The sequence below is a fragment of the Cygnus atratus genome, chromosome 3 (genome assembly GCF_013377495.2).
Source record: "Cygnus atratus isolate AKBS03 ecotype Queensland, Australia chromosome 3, CAtr_DNAZoo_HiC_assembly, whole genome shotgun sequence".
Taxonomy (NCBI): Eukaryota; Metazoa; Chordata; class Aves; order Anseriformes; family Anatidae; genus Cygnus; species Cygnus atratus.
In genome coordinates this window covers 7,592,133-7,610,387 of record NC_066364.1, presented here as the reverse complement: position 1 = coordinate 7,610,387, position 18,255 = coordinate 7,592,133, and the positions used below count along the sequence as shown (strand labels likewise).

Here is an 18,255-nt window from a genome sequence, read left to right as displayed (position 1 = left end):
TTGTAAGCCAGTGCGCTGTGTTTTGAGGTAATAATGACATGACAAATGAAGATGTAAGAGGTGCGAGATATCCGCCTTGCACAGATCTGAATTCTGCTGGAATGCCCTGCGGAGCGAGAGGCATGTCAGGTCCTCCAGGCATTTCCCTGGGAACGAAAAGCCCACGGCACCGGCCATGTTGCCTTGAAAATCGTTGCCCAGATCTTTGCCTTTAACACTAGCACAGACATAAAACTGTTCTTGTTCCTGATGGGGAAACAGCAAGATTTTCAGGAGCGTTAGACATGAGATGCAACCGCAAGCTAGGGGGAAGCCACCGAAGGCAGGAGAGTTGTCCTGCTTTCCTATATGTCGGAACTGAATCCTAAAGAAAATTGTTCCATTTCCATGTCAACTGTGAGTAACCAGTAAAATCAGTGGAGTTCTGCTGGTGTAGTCCAACCTGGGGTATGATTTGTGACTTTATGGGTGTGTTTTTCCCACTGCTCCTCTAGGATTGTGCTGAACTCTTCTTCTCTAAACTGTGTCCTCCTCTATATGCTATGAAGGCTTCGATGTTGAGATAAAGGTTTTTGTGCAGTTTCTAGAAACTTCCCAATAAATAATGGATTTTTCAGGCTAAAAGTATATATTAGTGATAGTTATAGACTATAAATGGGAAAATTGAGAATTTCCAGCCTGTGTGAAGTTCTTCGGACAGAATATTGGCATATTTTGACATTAGAAACAATATATTTTAGGGAAAAAGAAGCACTTGAGATCAAAAATTCTTAGCTCACAGCAACGCTGACTTCAGGAAATGTTGCCTCTGAGAGTCCAAGCCACTTAAGTCATGGTAACCAAATCAAATGACAAGTTTATAACAGCACAGATTTATTGCAAGGCATAATTGGAAAGGTGATTGCATTAAAGGCCATCAAAATATAGTCCCTGTCGTGAAGAACCCCTGGTCTCCATAAAACGAAACAGGATAGCGCCCTAGAAACATCTTCTGAATATCTGTCCCTCTTTCTCCTGCCAACAAATGTACAGAAAATAACTGTCTTCAAGTATATGAATTATGTTTACTTTCTGTAGGTAACTACAGTTTGAAAAATAAGGGAACAACCTGCAACTGTTTTTTGAGCATCACCTATTCAGTTCATCCCCTTAATGCTCTTGTCAAGTAAGTGAATCCCATTGTTGAGGCTAAAAGAGCAACGAGTGAAATCAAGGGATTTGTCCTGGATTAGAACCTATGTCTTCTGATTCCCAGAATGTGTCAACACTGCAAAAATAAGTTAATTCAGTAAACACTGGAGCCGGTGAAGCCTGGGATGCAATTCGGTCTACTTCAGGTAGGTGGATGGTTGAGTTAGTGTCTCCTCACTTGGGCCCTCTGAGGAGCTAGCTGCCTGGCTTTTTAAATTAATGGTGTTAACTTTTAAACTTTTTAAAGTTAGTTGACTGAGAATATACAACAATTCCAGGAGGTTGTTGTAGTCCTAAGATATATATGTGGATGGCGCGAATCATTCTTGGAGATACTGCTCTTTCACCACTGACTGTAGAAGTAGCCCAGGTGACAGACTGAGACTCAGTTTCTACCTAACGATGGCTAACGTTAGTAGCAGAATTCATCTCACCTCATACATTAACTGGATTCAGGCACTTAAATTTGACTGGATATTTATGGAGGGCCTTCAGTGTTATCTCTCTCCATCCATCTAATGCATAGATGATGGTCTGAGCATGGTTTGCGGCATGGTTTTGTTGGAACCTTAGGGGTAAATTAGGTACCAAAATAGCTGGGCTGGCTCTATGGATTTGTGTTATGTGGCTGGTGGAATTCCCAGCTGAATTATTCTCAGGTTAAGGAACCCCCAGTAAAAAGAAACGGACTGTGGGCTGGCTACAACATTCCTACTGTTCCTAACATCTCCTCCATAGCATAGATTGTCTGAAAGCAAATAACGATTGAGCCTTTCTCATGGTAGAAGCTCTTAGAGGATCTGTTTCCTACCCAGATTTATTTTTGTGACATGCATAGGATCTTTATGTCATTATGAGCCCTACTCCTCTGCCAGACTTTGTAGAAACTGGCTAAAAGATTCAAAATTTACAAATTAAGTTCAGACAGTGTCATTAGCCCTTTCCCCTGGGAATAAACTTAAATGGTGTGGTCTTAAGCTGAGGGTGACTGACCTCAGGTAATTCATGTTAAAAGAGTAATGCAGGCACGCCTGTCCCTGGTTGTGTTCGTTAACAAAAAGATTTGTCTATTCTTTAAACTTCCTCAGCTTCAATGAGCTTTTCTACAGCCACCTGATTTTTAACACTCAGTTGTTGATGAGGACACCTCGTATATCAGATTGTTTTCAAATCCACATAATATTCTGATGAATGAGTTTGTACACTTAATTATTTTGATGCAATGATTGCTACCTTTCCGAATCGAATCTGAGGTTATTATAAGAAGTGAGCATGTAGGCATCTAGATGTCCTTGCTCAGTCAAACATCCTATTGATTGCCAAGGGAGTTTTGACTTTGCAAAACAATGTCATTGATCGGTTCCCAATTGTGTGGGGTTTTTTTCTCCCTGTTGTTAGCCAGATAAATAAAGGTGCTTGCAGGCTGAAGATGGGCATCCATCCTTGTTGAAGAATATTAACCAAATCAATTTTTTCACAAAAAGAAAATCAATTGATGCATTAGCAAGAGAGAAAATAAAACATTATGCTCTTTTAGCTCCCAGGAGGCTGAGGAGTCGACTCTAACTTTCAGAAACAGAGAGATAAAAAAGATGGGCTTCAAAGTTCAGATCTAAATCCGGATCGGATCTTCTCCAAGGCACATGGGGACTCTGACTCATTTCTAAACTCGAAGTCCATTTAAAGGGCAGTCATATAAAAACTGACCCTCTTGCCAGAGCTTCAGCAGATACACAGCATCTGACTCTGCATCCCAATTTGTCCTCCAAAAGCAATGAGGTGGGTTGGTGGCAGAGGAGATTACATTTCCGAATTCATCACTTGATGACTTTTCATCCATTGCTGAAAATAGGATGTTCTCATAAACACAGGAGAAAACAGAAGCCTGTTTTCTTCCACAAGCCTGTCTCCTATAGACTTTTGATGGTGAAATGAGATCAGTTTTGATATGATATATATTCGACTAGCAAGCTCTCCAAAGTTTAGTTCTGGTTCTGTCACCAGTTTGATCTGTGGTTTTTAGTAAGCCATCAGACCTTCAAGCTAAGTATTTTAATAGGCTTAGTTACAAAACAAAGTGAAAACATGCTAAAGTGTTGTGGAACTTTGCCTCTGAACCTAAACTTCCAGAGTGAGGCTATTTTGTAATAAACATCTCTTTCTACCTCCTTGGGCTGCTGTGAAGAATAATTAATGTTTGCACACTACTATGAACATGCAGAATTTAATGGCAGTACAAAGACTTAATATTAAAACTACAAAATATTGGGATTCTCTAATAGTCTCCTTCCATTTCATAGAAACAAAAGGTTTTATGATATGTTTAAAAACAAAATTGCTGTAAGAAAGGACTGCTCTTTAAGATCAAATACTTCAAAAAGGATTATATGATATGCCTGAGAGTTCCCCCTGAGCTGCTTCTTCCTGCCTGCCCTCCTGCATATGCATGCTGTTTTTCTACCATCCAAACGAATCTGTGTTTGTTTGTATCCAGAGGACAGCTGTCCTGGCATCCCAGGCTGCATGGAGGGGCTTTGGGAGATCACCAAGCAGATATATTGCACAATATGTATGTACCTACAGCAGAGAATACATCAAATGCTTCACTATTCTACTGTAAAAAAGAAAAATCAGGAATATGACAAACACTACTGGTGAAGGCTGTGAAACATAATTATGGGCTGGTTATTCCATAACTGCCCTCCTAAGGTCGTCTACACCACCCTCTTCTCTGAAGCACCAGCTTAGACAAGTGTTGGATTTGGTCAACGGCTAAATGACCTTAATACGTCACTTGGTTTTCGTACAGCTGTGAAACATCTGGACACGGAACCCCACTTGAACAATCGATATTTTGTACCCATTGCTGCAAGTCTAGAACGCCATCATTACTGATTTAACTACTACTGAGTTTGGAGACATCTGTGTGTGAGCTGGTTGTTTGGGCTTCTTTTCAATTCACTGCAAAGAAGTAGGCACTGCTAGGATGCAATTCTTTGTGTCCTAATGTAGATCTCTGGATTTGGTCATATGAATTGCCCCCTAAAAGTGCATTTGTTTTTTTCTGACTTGGTTATAGAGGGAAACAGAGTAATTAGCTCAAAAATAGCCGGAAACATGAAGATAGATAAGGTGAATCCTACCCTTTCAGTCCTTGTTTTTCATTCTGGCACATCTCTTTACATTTATCATTGATTCATAAGATGCGCTTTTTAAGTAAGCCAAATGTGCCGTTTTTTGTTGTTTGAACAATAACTAATGATTTTTTCACTAGGAGAAAAAACTCATGCATTGAACTGGTCTGTTAATATAACTGCTTTAATGAAAGGAAACCAGAAAGACTGTCTTTCTCATATTGAATCATAAATATAGTATTTCTCAGCATTTTCTGTCAAACCTGTCCTTGATAAAATTATTTTCAACCAGAAACTTTCCCAAATACTTGCTTATTCATGGGTGTTTCTTTTTACAGCACCTTGTACAGTAGGGTCATTGTATATGCCCAGAACACCCTGGCATTGCAGCATTACAAAGAAAGTATTTATTCTAATGCATAAATACCAGCCCAGCATTGCAATATTCAGCGTGTAACATTTGGAAAGAGCAATTATTGACTACTCTTAAGTTTAAAGCTATCATAAATACCAGTTTGAAAAAGAATGAGGAGACCTAATGATGTAGAGCCCTGTAAAGGCTTGTCCATTTGCTGTAAAATCTGTGCATATGTTCATAATATACAGGTTGAAACAGTGTTGTGTCTGTCCAAATGAGCGAGTAAGGTGTTGCTGTGACTGTCTTGGGGCTGTATGGCAATATAAGGAATGAGCTAAGGGAGTATTCATATAAATGTCCTTGCTATTCCCTTCCCTTCCCTTCCCTTCCCTTCCCTTCCCTTCCCTTCCCTTCCCTTCCCTTCCCTTCCCTTCCCTTCCCTTCCCTTCCCTTCCCTTCCCTTCCCTTCCCTTCCCTTCCCTTCCCTTCCCTTCCCTTCCCTTCCCTTCCCTTCCCTTCCCTTCCCTTCCCTTTTTTTTGAATGCAGAATCTTTTCTGTTCTTTGTGTGCAAGGAGGAAACACATACAGCTGTATCGGGGTGAGGAAGTTTCACTTGCACAGTGTGAAATGGCCCCATTTGTGTAACACTTTATTCTAGCACTGCTGAGTAAATCCAGTAGAGAAGTTTAACAGTCAAGGTACCAAACACGGCTTTTAGGAATTCTGGTGTAAATTTGCAGGAACGAGGCAAAGGAACTGCTGTATGCACGCATATGTTTAACTGGCAGCAAATTGGCTCAGAGTTCCCAAACCTGAATGTACATCCCCACCCTTCGTAGTCAGAGGAAAGCTCCCGTTGACTGCCATGAGCTTTGGACCACACATGGCAACAGGCCGGGGTCACCCATGTTCTCCACAAGGACTGTTTGGAGCTGCCATGTCCGTTTCTGATGAGGTTTCAAAGTGAAAATGGAACTGAACAGTTGATGCGTCCAAGACACTAATTTTTCACTTCTTTCCCCTCTACCTTTCAGCACTTCAATTTAGGTGTAGCTCAGATTGAAACTGTCTTGTTTTGGCAGGAATGCTGCAGAATGGGAAGAAGTTTGATTCCTCCAGAGACAGAAACAAGCCTTTCAGGTTCAAGATTGGCAGGCAAGAAGTCATTAAGGGATTTGAAGAAGGTGTTACACAGGTACAAAGAAATTATTCTACCTGAATTTCAAACCATGTGAAGGGTGTGTAAGCACAATAGTGTTCAGTGCAATATTGACAAGACCAAGTGGAAATCACAATGTAGAATCCTACATGGTTTTCTTAGTGGTTTTAAGTTGTGCCGGGGAGGTTTAGGTTGGATACTAGGATGAATTTAGTCATCAAAAGGGTGGCCGAGTGTTGGAACGGGCTGCCCAGGGAGGTGGTGGGGTCCCCATCCCTGGATATATCACTGTAACGTGACACTGAGGGACGTGGCTTAGTGATGGCACTCAGTAGGTCAGGTTGATGGTTGGACTTGGTGATGTTGAAGGCCCTTTCCAACCTAGATAATTCTGTGATTCTGCTATATGAAGGCACGGTCCATTCAAGCACACCGTTTCCTATAGTCCTCCCCTGGCTGGCCAGGGATGCCCCTGCTCACAAGGCTTTCCTTGTGGTGTTTGGGAGGGAAGAGGTTAAACCCCCTTGCCAGGTGTCAGCGTGCCACGTAACCCTTGCTTCTTCCCCAGGGCTAGCTACCACAGATAAACCCCAGCAGGCTCAGAAATGTTCCAGGTGGCTGCATTTTATGGAGTGGCTTCTCTTCAGGTGCTCCATAAAGGCCAAGCTGCCATTGTGATGACCTCCACGACTTTGACCCTTACTGAACAGGGTACCAAACTGCACCGTTACGCTTTTATGACTTCGGGCTCCCAGCTACAGAACTTCACATTCAGTGAGCACCCCTCAGCCAGGAAACAGAAAACTGCCCTCCGTTAATTACAGCTTGAGTGCCAACACGGTAAAACCTGGAAGGAGCCACACAAGGCAGTTCATTGCCATCTCTGTGGCATTTTGTCTGCAACACTGTGAGGTCCCACTGTGTGAGGAGTGCCATCGGGGCTCTCAAGTGCAAGAGTGAGTGAGATCAGGGCGTAAAATTCCTTGTTATTCCCTATTTCTGGGTCCTGGAGCTCAAAGTAGGAGGAAATTGCTCAAATATTATTAACAGGAATATTTCTTTATGCTTAACTAAAGAGAAGGAAAGAATGCAAAATGAGAAACTTAGGTTCAGAGGGGTTAGTTTTATCCCAGTCAGAAGCAGTGCAGATAAAGCTCTGGCAGCAAGCTCAGGGCGAATCAGTTTTATCCCTCCCTTAACTCTCACTCACCGCCTTGTGGCTCTTCGTTAGGGTGGCCTGAAGCCTGGCCAGCAGTCGGGGTAGCCACATGCTGCCCTCCTGCTCCTCCTAGCGGATCACTCACCGAGGTTAAGCCTGTGGCTGTCTCCTGGAGGGTTTGGGGACTGTGACTGACACAAGGCACTTGGGAAAAGGCAGCTCACTTTGTCTAGCATTTAGATTTGGATTTAGGGAGCTCATCTGCTCTTACACCCTCAGTCCTCTGCTGTGAATGCTCCCTGGATGTGAGGGAGCCATATTCACATTCTTCTACCCAGAGTGATCAGAGCTATAGCTTTGGCGTATTTTATAGAAACTGAAAAGAAATTCAACAGGAGAAATTGCATAATCCATAGTCCAGTCCAGTCTCAGGAGAGAAGGCTGAGTTAAAATCACTGGATCAAATCAGGGATCATTTCTTGGTCAGTGCACGAGTCTTATTTTGGGAGCACTCTAGCCTCAAATAGTTTGTTGGAAGAACAGGGTTTTGACTCTTTATACCCCAAATATTGGTGAGTACTTTTACCTCTAGAACTAATCTGGGGTGAGAGAAATGGACATTTCTGTCCGTCCCAGGGACCAGGACTCTCTTGTGGAATAAGCAGCACCTGAGGTGAGGTGTCTGCCTTGTATTTGAGCCTAGGGAAACCTCTTTTAAGTAGGATTGCATCAGTGTTTACTTTGCATCTGCCCAGCAGTGGGAAGTTGGACGCTTACAGCATTAGCGTTGGGGCAGTAGTTTTGAAGTCATCCCTGCTGATGGCTGAAGAAGGAAAAACGTTGCTTCTTCACTGCGTCCAAATGAAGCAATGATTGTCACTTCCCACCTGTGTTCCTGCTCTGATTTCTCATGAATACAGAGCTCTGACTGTACCTGCTACTGGGAGCCTTTTCCATAACGCCTGCTGATGGTGTTACAGGGATCCCGCACCCCTCAGCAGAACCCACACCTCATGCAGCTGCCTCCGGGGTAAGCCGAGTGGAGCAAAGCGTGCCTTGAAAAGCCTTCCTGTTACTCTCAGTGTGGCTCTGGTGATTTAAATAACGGCAGTGAGAAGCCGGAGGAGTTAGGAGACCTGAGCTGTGGCAGCTTGAGCTTTCTACAAGAGCTGAAAGATGAATCCCATGGTCCTAACTGGCCTCGATTCTGTAAATCTGCCATGCAGCGATTTGTTCTTTTCCTCCTAATATTGTGTTTTATCTTTTTTCCTCTCAAAACCCAAAAACCAGATGAGCTTAGGACAAAGAGCAAAGCTGACCTGCACACCTGAGATGGCCTACGGAGCCACGGGGCACCCGGGGGTCATCCCTCCCAACGCCACCCTCCTCTTCGACGTGGAGCTGCTCAGGTTGGAGTGAGTCTTCTCGAGGGAGGCACCTGTCGATAACCATCCGTTCCTTCTCCCCTTCCCCGCAGCGGGAGAAATCTTCACTGGAATCCTCACCTTCCCTGCTCAAGCTGTCATGTCAGTAGCGCCTGCTGTTCGGTTTCTGAAGCCTTCTCTCTGGTTTTTTAACTTTGTGGTGTCCGTAGTTGCCTTTTATCAGAAGCTTTGCTTTGGGAAAAAATGTCTACCGCTGTAACATTTTCAAGTTGTACATTTTATTTACCTTGCATGTAATAAAACTTCACGGTGATGATTGCAAATATATATAAATATAAATATATATATATATATTCCTTATTGAAAAACCACTGCCTTACTGTACACTTAAACCAAGAAAAAAAAATAAAAACACAAAAGGTGCTCAAAAAATCCAATGTACGCCTTGTACATGAACGGGCATTAGCCAAACAGAGTTACCTGCGCTGCCACTTTTCTCAACTTGTACGTTCTGCTTGCTGCTGTTTTAAAAAGTACTGTCTCATTTAAGAATTAAATATATATATAAAACAATAAAATATTGATACTTTACAATTTCTGTTTTCTTTTTTTTTTCTGCTTTCCACCAGCCACTGGAATTATTTTTGGTGCATAAGATGTTCTTCAGACACTCATCTACTGATTTTCTTGTTAATTATTTCTCTCTTTACATGAGTACACGTAATTCCACGTACTGCCTCTGTTACAGATCGCACAGTAGAAGATCTCTGTGGGAGCAGCAGTACCTGGGAGGGTGCATGTAGGGGCTGCCGGGACAGGGAGGTTTCCTGACTCTCCATCTCCCCTGCACTGCTGGTGGCCCCTCAACTCTGGCCAAAATTTAGCTGCTGAGGAGAGGGAAGGGGATGTTCCTACAGCGCAGGTTCAGTTCTCTGCCTTTACAATGGTAAAACTAGTGTAACAATTCCTGCTGGAGCTGAACTAGGCTGAAAATGAGCAAAATTACATGTATCCACCTCACAAAACCAATCTGAACGTGGACCGATGCGGCCACTGAACACACCTTATTTTTAGGCTGCACTTTTTGGTGCTGGTCACGTAACCTGTAATTGTACTCCCTGCACCATGCTCATGGCACTCGAGGCAACAATACTTCCTTCATTTGACAGTTATACGAATGCACAAAGCACTGGTTCCTCCTCTGGAGGCAGGAAGATGTGTAGACTCACTTCCCTAGTTTTAGCAGATAAGGAGAGCTGCCTCTGTACTGTTATTTTGCATTGCCTAAACTTGGTTTCTCACATTTTGGCTTGCTTTTCCGCTCTGCACTGGAAAAATGTACATCACTGGGGCATGATGTTATCTTTATTTGGCCTGGCTTTAAGCTATTTGTGTAATTTTTCAACTGCTGGGTTTTTGGAACCGTTGGTGTGCTATTTCCCTGGGCGAGTCTCTGCAAGGAAAACACAACCAGTGCGAGGAGACAGGCTGCAAAGCCACGTAGTGAGGTGATACCGCCTGGAGGTGAGAGAGGAAAGGGGCACAGAACACCAGGACTACCAATCTGATCACCAGTGACCACAGATTTCTCTCTTCTCTTGATTTGCATTTTAGCCACAAAGCTGCATTTTATCTTGTTAATTCATAAGCAAACAAACCCCATCTCTTGCAGACTATTATAGTTCATTGAATGTTGGCAGAGTAAACACTTGTCTTCCTTAAAACTTTTGGGACCCTGCTTTGGTGGAAATGTAGGATGACTGCAGCAGCTAGGTTCCACACATCTCACCAAGAGTTCTCAGCGAGGACCCTTCCCAAATGCCTCGAAAGCAAATGGTGCTGGGAAGAATCAATTCAGTGCACCTGGAAAAACTGCATGCTCCCGGTACGCCTCCATCACCTCTCCACCCTGCTGCTGTCTATGCAACAGCTGGGACATCGCTCTCCTTTTCCCCTTCACAGGGTTTCTTACCAGGGAGAAAGATAAAAAAAAAAAAAGTAGGCTCCTTTCCAGTGCCCTCAGCTGTACAACCCCACCATTACCCAGTCTGTAAAATCCTCGTTACAGCTGCTTGATGAAGCTCTCTCCCTCATCACCCCCCTATCTCTTCAGAGACCTTTGTTGGAAGCAGAGATTATTACATTTTTCATGCCAATTTCATTAAAAAAAATCTGAAAGGAAAACTAATTGTGCTTTGTGATACTTAGGGGAATTAAGTCTTCAAGGAAATGTAATCTTCAGCTCTTTATTTGACTGCAAATGTGTTAATTTATTTAATTGTATCATCGATCAACACAGTACATATAATTATTACCACTATATAATGGATTGGAAAAAATCTACTGTCACTGCCTGTGTAATCAGATATGCTCTTGTTACTAATTTCTAAACAATAGAGATGGAAAAAAATGACCTTCCAGGCTTAATTTCATGCCCTACTTCCTGAAAAATTAAATGGAAAGCGAGCACACACAAAAACCAGCACAGATGTAGACTGCAAGGCTGGTAACATCTGCCTTATTTGCTGCCCTCTCTGCCATTCATATAACTGAACTCATTTCCCCGTCCTTTGATATTACATTTCAAACAAAATCTTGAGCAGACCTCATCAAAACAGTCCTCCGGGCATTCGATTTCCATTCCCTCTGTCTTGCAGGTACAAATTATTATTTCATTTTACATGTACAGGGACATTGAAAGCCCTGAACAGGCACTAGAAGAAGAAGTATGAAATGGAATATTTAATGAAAGGCAGCAGCTGAGCTCTCCGAGAAATCAAAAGCTGCTGATCTTGAGGATTCATTGAAGGAATTTTTATTAATCTTATTACCCTAAAGAATTGCTTTTATATATATATATATTTATTTTTTTTTTTTTATTTCAAACAGCATTGAATCCTCACCCAGACACTACAGCGCACGCAACACGCTCTGTGCTATTGACAGACCGAATGCAGTATTTGCACATGATTTTAAACAAGGCAGACAGAACGTGGCTTCATCCTTAGTGCATCAGTGTTTTATTACCAGCGTTTATTTATTAGAAGCATAAATCCAGCGTGGTAACAAGCACCTCTGGTTCCAGTTACAGCCAGGGGCTTTCCAAACGCTCACCAACTTGCGTAAGTGGTGCGTTCTTGCGTCACCCCTCTACAGAGCTACGGCTGTTCATACAGCAGTCAGGCCTCGGGGAAATTTCACTCATTGAAACATTCCTGAGGCAAGCTGGTTTTGCCTGAAAAACTTAAGATTTGTGTTAATCAGATAGGTGAGGCAACCAACGTGGTACAGGTACAAGTAACGGACCACATGCGGATGACAGCAGACCAGATCGGTTACTTTGCACTTCACGTATGCACACCACAGCTGTATCCGACAGGGGAAGAAGCAGCGGGCTGAGCGAGTCAAAGCCGGCCACGAGGGCAGCAGAGATTTAAAGGCAGCTCAGAGAAGTGACAGCGACTGCTGCAGCTGCCTGGTTCAGCGCTGCCCACCTGCCTGTCTCCTGTGGATGCACTCTTTTGTCCAGGCTGATTTTGCTGTCCCTGACCTCAGAGATGGCTTATTGCCTCCTGTGAGGCTTCTTTCTGCAAAAAGAGGTTTCAGTTTTAAAGGGAACACCACGCTTATAGAAGTGCTGTGGAATAAGGGGAAGGCTTCGCACTAAACACGCTAGCCATAGCTCTCATACGCAGCACCCCAAAGGCCTGTCTGTGAGGAGAAAGGAGGCCCCTGCCCGTAGAGTTGGGCTGGAACCCCCTGAAATGGTCCAAGAGCCTTTCTGCAGCCCCCTCCCTGCGGCTCAGGGCAGCACCAGCACCCTGTGTGTGTGCTCCCAGCTGAGAAACGACAGGCACAGCACACGGCAAATACAGGGGACGGCTTCTGTTCGAGAGCTGGGCTTGGCACCCAGCACCAGGCACCCTCACTGCCTCACCCACCTGCTGAACGCGCAGGAACATTTATGCGCACACCGCAGCTGCGGTGAGGGGAACTCGACAAAGTATTACCTTTATCACACATTCCTGTAATGACTGATTCCTTTTTAAAAATATTACAAGCACAGAATAAAGCAAGCCTTGATTAAAAAACAAAGCAAAATTATGTACACATTTATTTATACTTTTTTCTTTTTACTAAACGGACAGAACTGCATGTTTTAAGAGTCAGATTTCAATAAAGAAAAAACACTCCATTATGACAATATAATAGACAAGAATTTTTAACCTGAGTTCTAAACCCTCAGGCAAAATACGTTTACATCTGCCCACATTCTGCACTGGCTAGAAGCTGCATGGTCAGTGAGCTGAACATCAAATCCAAGCGCGTAAATCCTCCTGGGAGGCGGGATGACTACCTGAGATCACACAACTTGCAGCTGGGTAAGAACAGAGGCAGAGCTCAACCCTGTCCACTTCTCAATCAGACTGGTTATGCATGCCAACAACCTGATTTTTATTCATGAGACATGAGTGCTGATACTTTTAGAAATAAAAAGCCCCAAAATTTAAATCTGGTTTCCTTTTTCCTCCACCAGATATTACACACACAGGTATAAAAGTTCAAATGTACGAACAGGAAACAATCCCATCACAGGTATCTAAAATCACTGCCAGTATCTGTGGCCTTGCTTTAGTCCGGTGTTCCCTAATAACATGAAAAGCACGAAGTTCATTCCTGCTGCTCCTACTAAGTTCAGTTTTAACCGGTACACTTAAAAATCTCTCTCAGCCATACAGCAATGCACCATCAGAGCAAGATTATCTCACAGCAGCTCACCTGGTCTGTCCTCATTGCTGGGAACAAGGCATTTTGACTGAAGTCACCAAAGCAGCTGGATTATTTTAAAAGGCCACTCATTTTCTAGTTCATAGAAAAAACTTCATAATGAACATGGAGTTAGGCTTTGTTTGTTCCTAGTAACAAATATTCTGAGGAAAAAGATGCAGTGAATTGTGTAAAACATACCAGTGTGAACAAGAATCAAACCACACTTTTTTTTTAATTAAAAACCAAAGCACAAGAATCCCCGTGGCAGGGACACTCTTGTTTACTTGCATTATTCCGTTTTTAGAAGTGGCAAGTGAAATTCAGCACGCAGACAGCTGATACAAAGCCCCTTGAGCTCTTTGCATTAACTGGCTGCCCCGTTTAAAATCAGCCCTGCAGCCTGGGCAGAATTTCGGCAGGCCTGTACTCGGTCCTGTCCTACAAGGGCCTGCCAGAGAGAGGACGGTGGTTACACAGCGCTTACAGCTCAGCCCTGCAACACAACGAAGCTGTGTCCATTTAGGGGGTTTAGTCTTACAGCAGATCTTCTGATGTTTTACATTTAATCCTAATACGAAGATCTAAGGATTGAAATTACAGCCTATTAAATTTTAAAAATATATACATCAGAGAGAATCCTTACGTAGTTCCAGAACACAATGGCAGGTCTTGAAAACAGTTTTCAAAAAAAAAAATCAGTTTATTTTGGCGGATCTGTATTAATTCCGTATTTTTCCTTGAGAAGCTTAAGCTGTTCCTCTTTCTTCTTCGTGTCCATCTTCTGGAATGCCTGTGGTTACAAAAATAAAAGGTGTAAGAAGAAATATTTATCCTTCTGATGTGTTAATTGCCAGAAATGGCCACCAGTTACCACCACCACGGGTGACATCGGTCTCAGGTAACTTAAAGAACACCAAGCACTCACCCTGTTTGCGTTGTAGTACAAAACGACGAGGTATCTGTTGCACACGTTGAACCCTGACAGATGATCACAAGCATTTTTAGCGTCGAAGATGTCTTCATAGACTACGTAGGCTGTTCCTCTCGTTTCGGGAGTGTTCCCACTGCAGAGCAAGATCAGGGTGAATGTTAAACTAACCGAACAGGAAATTATTCTATTTTTGTTTAGCAGTGACTGAGATTGGATTAGCTAATGCAACTTCACCACAGAATGATTATTGGTTTTGCTAGGCACTGAAATATATCCCTGCTTCCTACACCAATCTTCACTTAGAGTTCAGAGTCAGAAGCGATAGGAAAACGTAACAGAGACGTGGTGCTGTTGCTGTGAGGGGTCAACACATTTCGGCAAAGTTTCTGGAACAGCAATTAGCTTGTTTTATTGAACGTTACAAGACTGGGCTGTCAGCTAGTGGCTGCCCAGACCTGATGCCACCTAGGATGGGATGCTGTCCTTAGCACACCACAAACCAGCCGTGCTGCTCCAAGACCACTTCAGACGCACAGCCACCACCTATCAGGCCACTGATCCGATTTCCTTTGCCTGAGGGACAGGAGACCCGTCTGGGCCTATAACGCTAACTAGCTCAGAGAGATGACAGAGCTCACAGGTCCCACAGATCCCGGCTGGAACACAGCTACAGTGACCTTTGTCAGCAGAACCCTTCCTAAGGCACTGACTTGTCAGAGAACTCCACCAAACGTCATCACGCATGTCTGCTCTGGGAAGAGTACACAAATGAAGAGCTGAACAGGTTAAATACTGCACAAAGGCGCTAAGTTGTTACAAAGGGAGCTCCACAGTGCTTCCTGCCTCATAACAACCTCACGATTTCTGCAGGACACAACACAATCAGCAGCGCTGAACAATCAGCAGGCACACTGCTAGCAGCTCCTGTCAGAAACGCTTCAGCATGTCTCCTGACACACCTGAATTCTTCATGTGCCGCTGTCACACCACTCCAACCAACCCTTTTTCAGAAATCGTAGCTCTCCTTTACCAACTAATGACCATTAGCGAACAATTCCACCTATTTAGCCAAACAATTAATTTATGCTATCCCTTGCTCCTTTAACCACTTCCCCAGTCACTTTTGTTGCCTAACTCTCTTATCAGAAGGATCGCACCAGCTACATGTTCCAACACAGCATTGGGGAGGACACCCCTCTGTTCCTGCTTGTTTACTGAAGGCAATTCTACACATAAAACTCATTTTGTTCCTGTGCTGGTTTTACACAGCTGGGCAGCTGAGCTCCACCACAACTCAAAGGGAAAGGGGAAGAAAATGTGATAGGAAGGGCTCAGGGGTTGAAATAAGGACAGGGAGATCAATCAACAGTTACTGTCATGGGCAAAATACACTCAGCATAGGGAGAGTAATGCAATTTATTACCTATTACTAACAAGCTAGAGCAGCAAGAATCTAAAACAAAACAAAACCACCTTCCCCCCACCCACCCTCTTCCACCTTCTCCCCCTCAGTGGTGCAGCGGAACGGGCAACGTGGCTGCGGTCAGTCCCTGACGCTTTGTCTCCGCCACTCCTTCACGGTCCCTCTCTGCCCCTGCGCCACGTGGGGTCCCTCCCACGGGATGCCGTCCTTCCCGAACTGAGCCTGCGGGGGCTGCCCACAGGCAGCAGCTCTTCAAGAACTGCTCCCACACGGCTCCGTACCACGGGGTCCATCCCCCAGGAGCAAACTGCTCCAGCACGGGTCCCCCACGGGCGGCAGCTCCCCCCAGACCCCTGCTCCTGCGTGGGCTCCTCTCCACGGGCTGCAGCTCCGGCCCGGGGCCTGCTCCTGTGGGGGCTTCTCCATGGGCCGCAGCCTCCTCCAGGCCACATCCACCTGCTCCACCGGGGGCTCCTCCATGGGCTGCAGCATGGAGATCTGCTCCATGTGGGACCCATGGGCTGCAGGGGGACAGCCTGCTCCACCAGGGGCCTCTCCACAGGCCGCAGGGGAACTTGTGCTGCGTGCCTGGAGCACCTCCTGCCCTCCTGCTGCACTGACCTGGGGGCTGTAGGGCAGCTTCTCTCACAATTTCTCACCCTCTCTCACAGCTGCTGTAGCGCCGCAGTTTTTTCCTCTTTCTTAACTCTGCCCTCCCAGAGGTGCAAATAACATCACTCACTGGCTCGGCTCTGGCCAGCAGCCAGTCTTTCTGAGCCAGCTGGAGTTGGCTCTGATCTGACATGGAGCAGCTGCTGGGCTCTGCTCACAAGAAGCCACCCCTGCAGCTCCCCTGCTACCAAACCCTTGCCACATAAGCCCAATGCAGATCCTTACACTGAACAACCATTTTTCTTCGCTATGGCTCTGACTGAAATAAGCACTTTGATCTGGGGTAAAGTTTGGTCTACACAGCTGTTACCATCTTTACATCCTGCATAATCAAACCAGTGAAACGCATTGTGGATTCATTACCCACCCCACTCTCAGAGCATGAGGAAGCAGACAGCAACATAAACAAGGCCACGTTCTGCTCTAGTCCAACTAGCAACCTACTCCAAAACTCAGAGATGCCACAAGTTATTTTGTCAACATCTGGACAAAGGCAGTATGAAGAAAACCTTATCAAATATAAACGGCATTTCCTTTCTATTTGTTCATCTAAGGAAGTATGACTGACGATGTTTTCTTTTTAAGTACTAACATGAGCGCTAAGTTTTGTCACCTCCCCACTGCTTTCCAAATACTTAGTGAGGGGAAAAAAAACATTTTGTAAGAATGTCAATACTGCAGCCAATCTTACTGCAGTTCTCAATAGCTAATCGTAAATTCCAGCTTCAACCTAACTCTTTTTGCCTGCAACTTAGCAGAACATGATATTAACCAGATGAAATTATGGGTAAATCCACAGCAATCAGACAGCACTGAGGATAACAAAGAACACCAGAGCTCGGGGCTTCAATATTCAAAGGAACTAAAGGGAAAAACCTCAGATGTGCTGTAGACAGGTATAACCTCGGTGCATTTAGGAGAAAATTACAGTTGAATCTCTCTGATCCATGGACTATGTACCTCAGGAACAAGCTGTATCTGGCCATGGTGTATTACTTCGGTAGACATGTCCAGCACCAACAGCAACATCTCAATTTTTCCGTTAGTTCAGTACCTAGTACTCATTAAGCAGTAAAAGTGCTTGCTTCCAACCCTTGCCTCTCACATTTTTACATTTACTTATAATAAAAGGTTAGTGTATTTAAGGTTTATTTAAATAAAAGTCCTTATTTTCCCCCCATATCTACGTTCACACCAGGTTTAAACTTTTCCAGCCTATCTACCAGCAATATTCTTTTCTACAGAATTCACACAGAAGAGAAACATCACTACCTTCCCCTCTGGCACAGGGATGCTGCTGAAGTACGTTCAAGTTTTTAGCTGTAAAACCCAGTTCTTACCTACAGTAGTAGCACCATTGACTTATAAAAGCTACCCCAAAACCCATAAAGCCCTTAAATTCGCAAAGGGAGCTAAACATACTCACACTCGGATTTGCCGAATAGGCCCGTATTTCCCAAAAATATCATACATCTCCTCCGCGGTGATTTTATAGGGCAAGTTCCTGATATACAGGATCCGGTTGACTTCTGGCGGCAGCCGGATCTGGTGGGGAAACAAGCCATGCGGTAACACATCCAGAGCGCTCACTTCAAACCTTACACGTTACAACTTAAGTACTAAATCTCGTGCCTACAACAGCTGAGAGACCGCCTCCCTTTCTCCCCCTCAGCAGCTGTGCTTTTGCCTAACGAGCGAGCAGCCCGGAGGGCCGCCCCCCTCTCCCAGGGCCACCCTTCGCCTCACACCCCTCCCGAGGGCCTTGGGGCAGGGGCGAGCACTCACGTTAGCTCGTTTGGCCGCTTGCATCGCCATGGCGCCGGGTGGATGGGGGACCTGGGGCCTAGGAGCGAAATAGCAGCGAGCAGCGATCCTCCAGCCCCACCGTTTACCTCAGCGGGGTGCCCGGATGCTATCCCGGCACGCACCGCGCAGCGCACCGCAAACTGCGTAACGCAAGATGCTTACCGCAAACGACGTAAGGCGAGAGACGTAACGTGAGCGGCGCACCGCAAAAGACGTAACGCAAGGGGCGTAACGTAAACGATGCGACGCGAGCGACGTAACGTAAG

General features: G+C 44.7%; 2 protein-coding genes across 2 annotated transcripts in view; one reads left to right on the top strand and one right to left on the bottom strand.

The window, feature by feature from the left end:
- FKBP1B (FKBP prolyl isomerase 1B) overlaps nt 1-8,783 on the top strand; it is a 44,354-nt gene extending 35,571 nt beyond the window's left edge. Inside the window, exons 3-4 of the mRNA XM_035560108.2 lie at nt 5,767-5,879; nt 8,293-8,783. Of these exons, the coding sequence (XP_035416001.1) occupies nt 5,767-5,879; nt 8,293-8,421 (242 nt within the window). The 3' untranslated portion in view covers nt 8,422-8,783. The remainder of the gene's footprint in view (nt 1-5,766; nt 5,880-8,292) is intronic.
- Nucleotides 8,784-12,483: 3,700 nt separating this feature from the next.
- Nucleotides 12,484-18,163, bottom strand: SF3B6 (splicing factor 3b subunit 6). The gene is made up of 4 exons (XM_035560107.2): nt 17,969-18,163; nt 17,610-17,728; nt 14,083-14,221; nt 12,484-13,947 (listed from the first exon to the last, which is right to left on the bottom strand). Exons 1-4 carry the CDS (start codon nt 17,996-17,998, stop codon nt 13,858-13,860), a joined length of 378 nt encoding a protein of 125 aa, XP_035416000.1. The 5' UTR covers nt 17,999-18,163; the 3' UTR covers nt 12,484-13,857.
- Nucleotides 18,164-18,255: the final 92 nt, after the last annotated feature.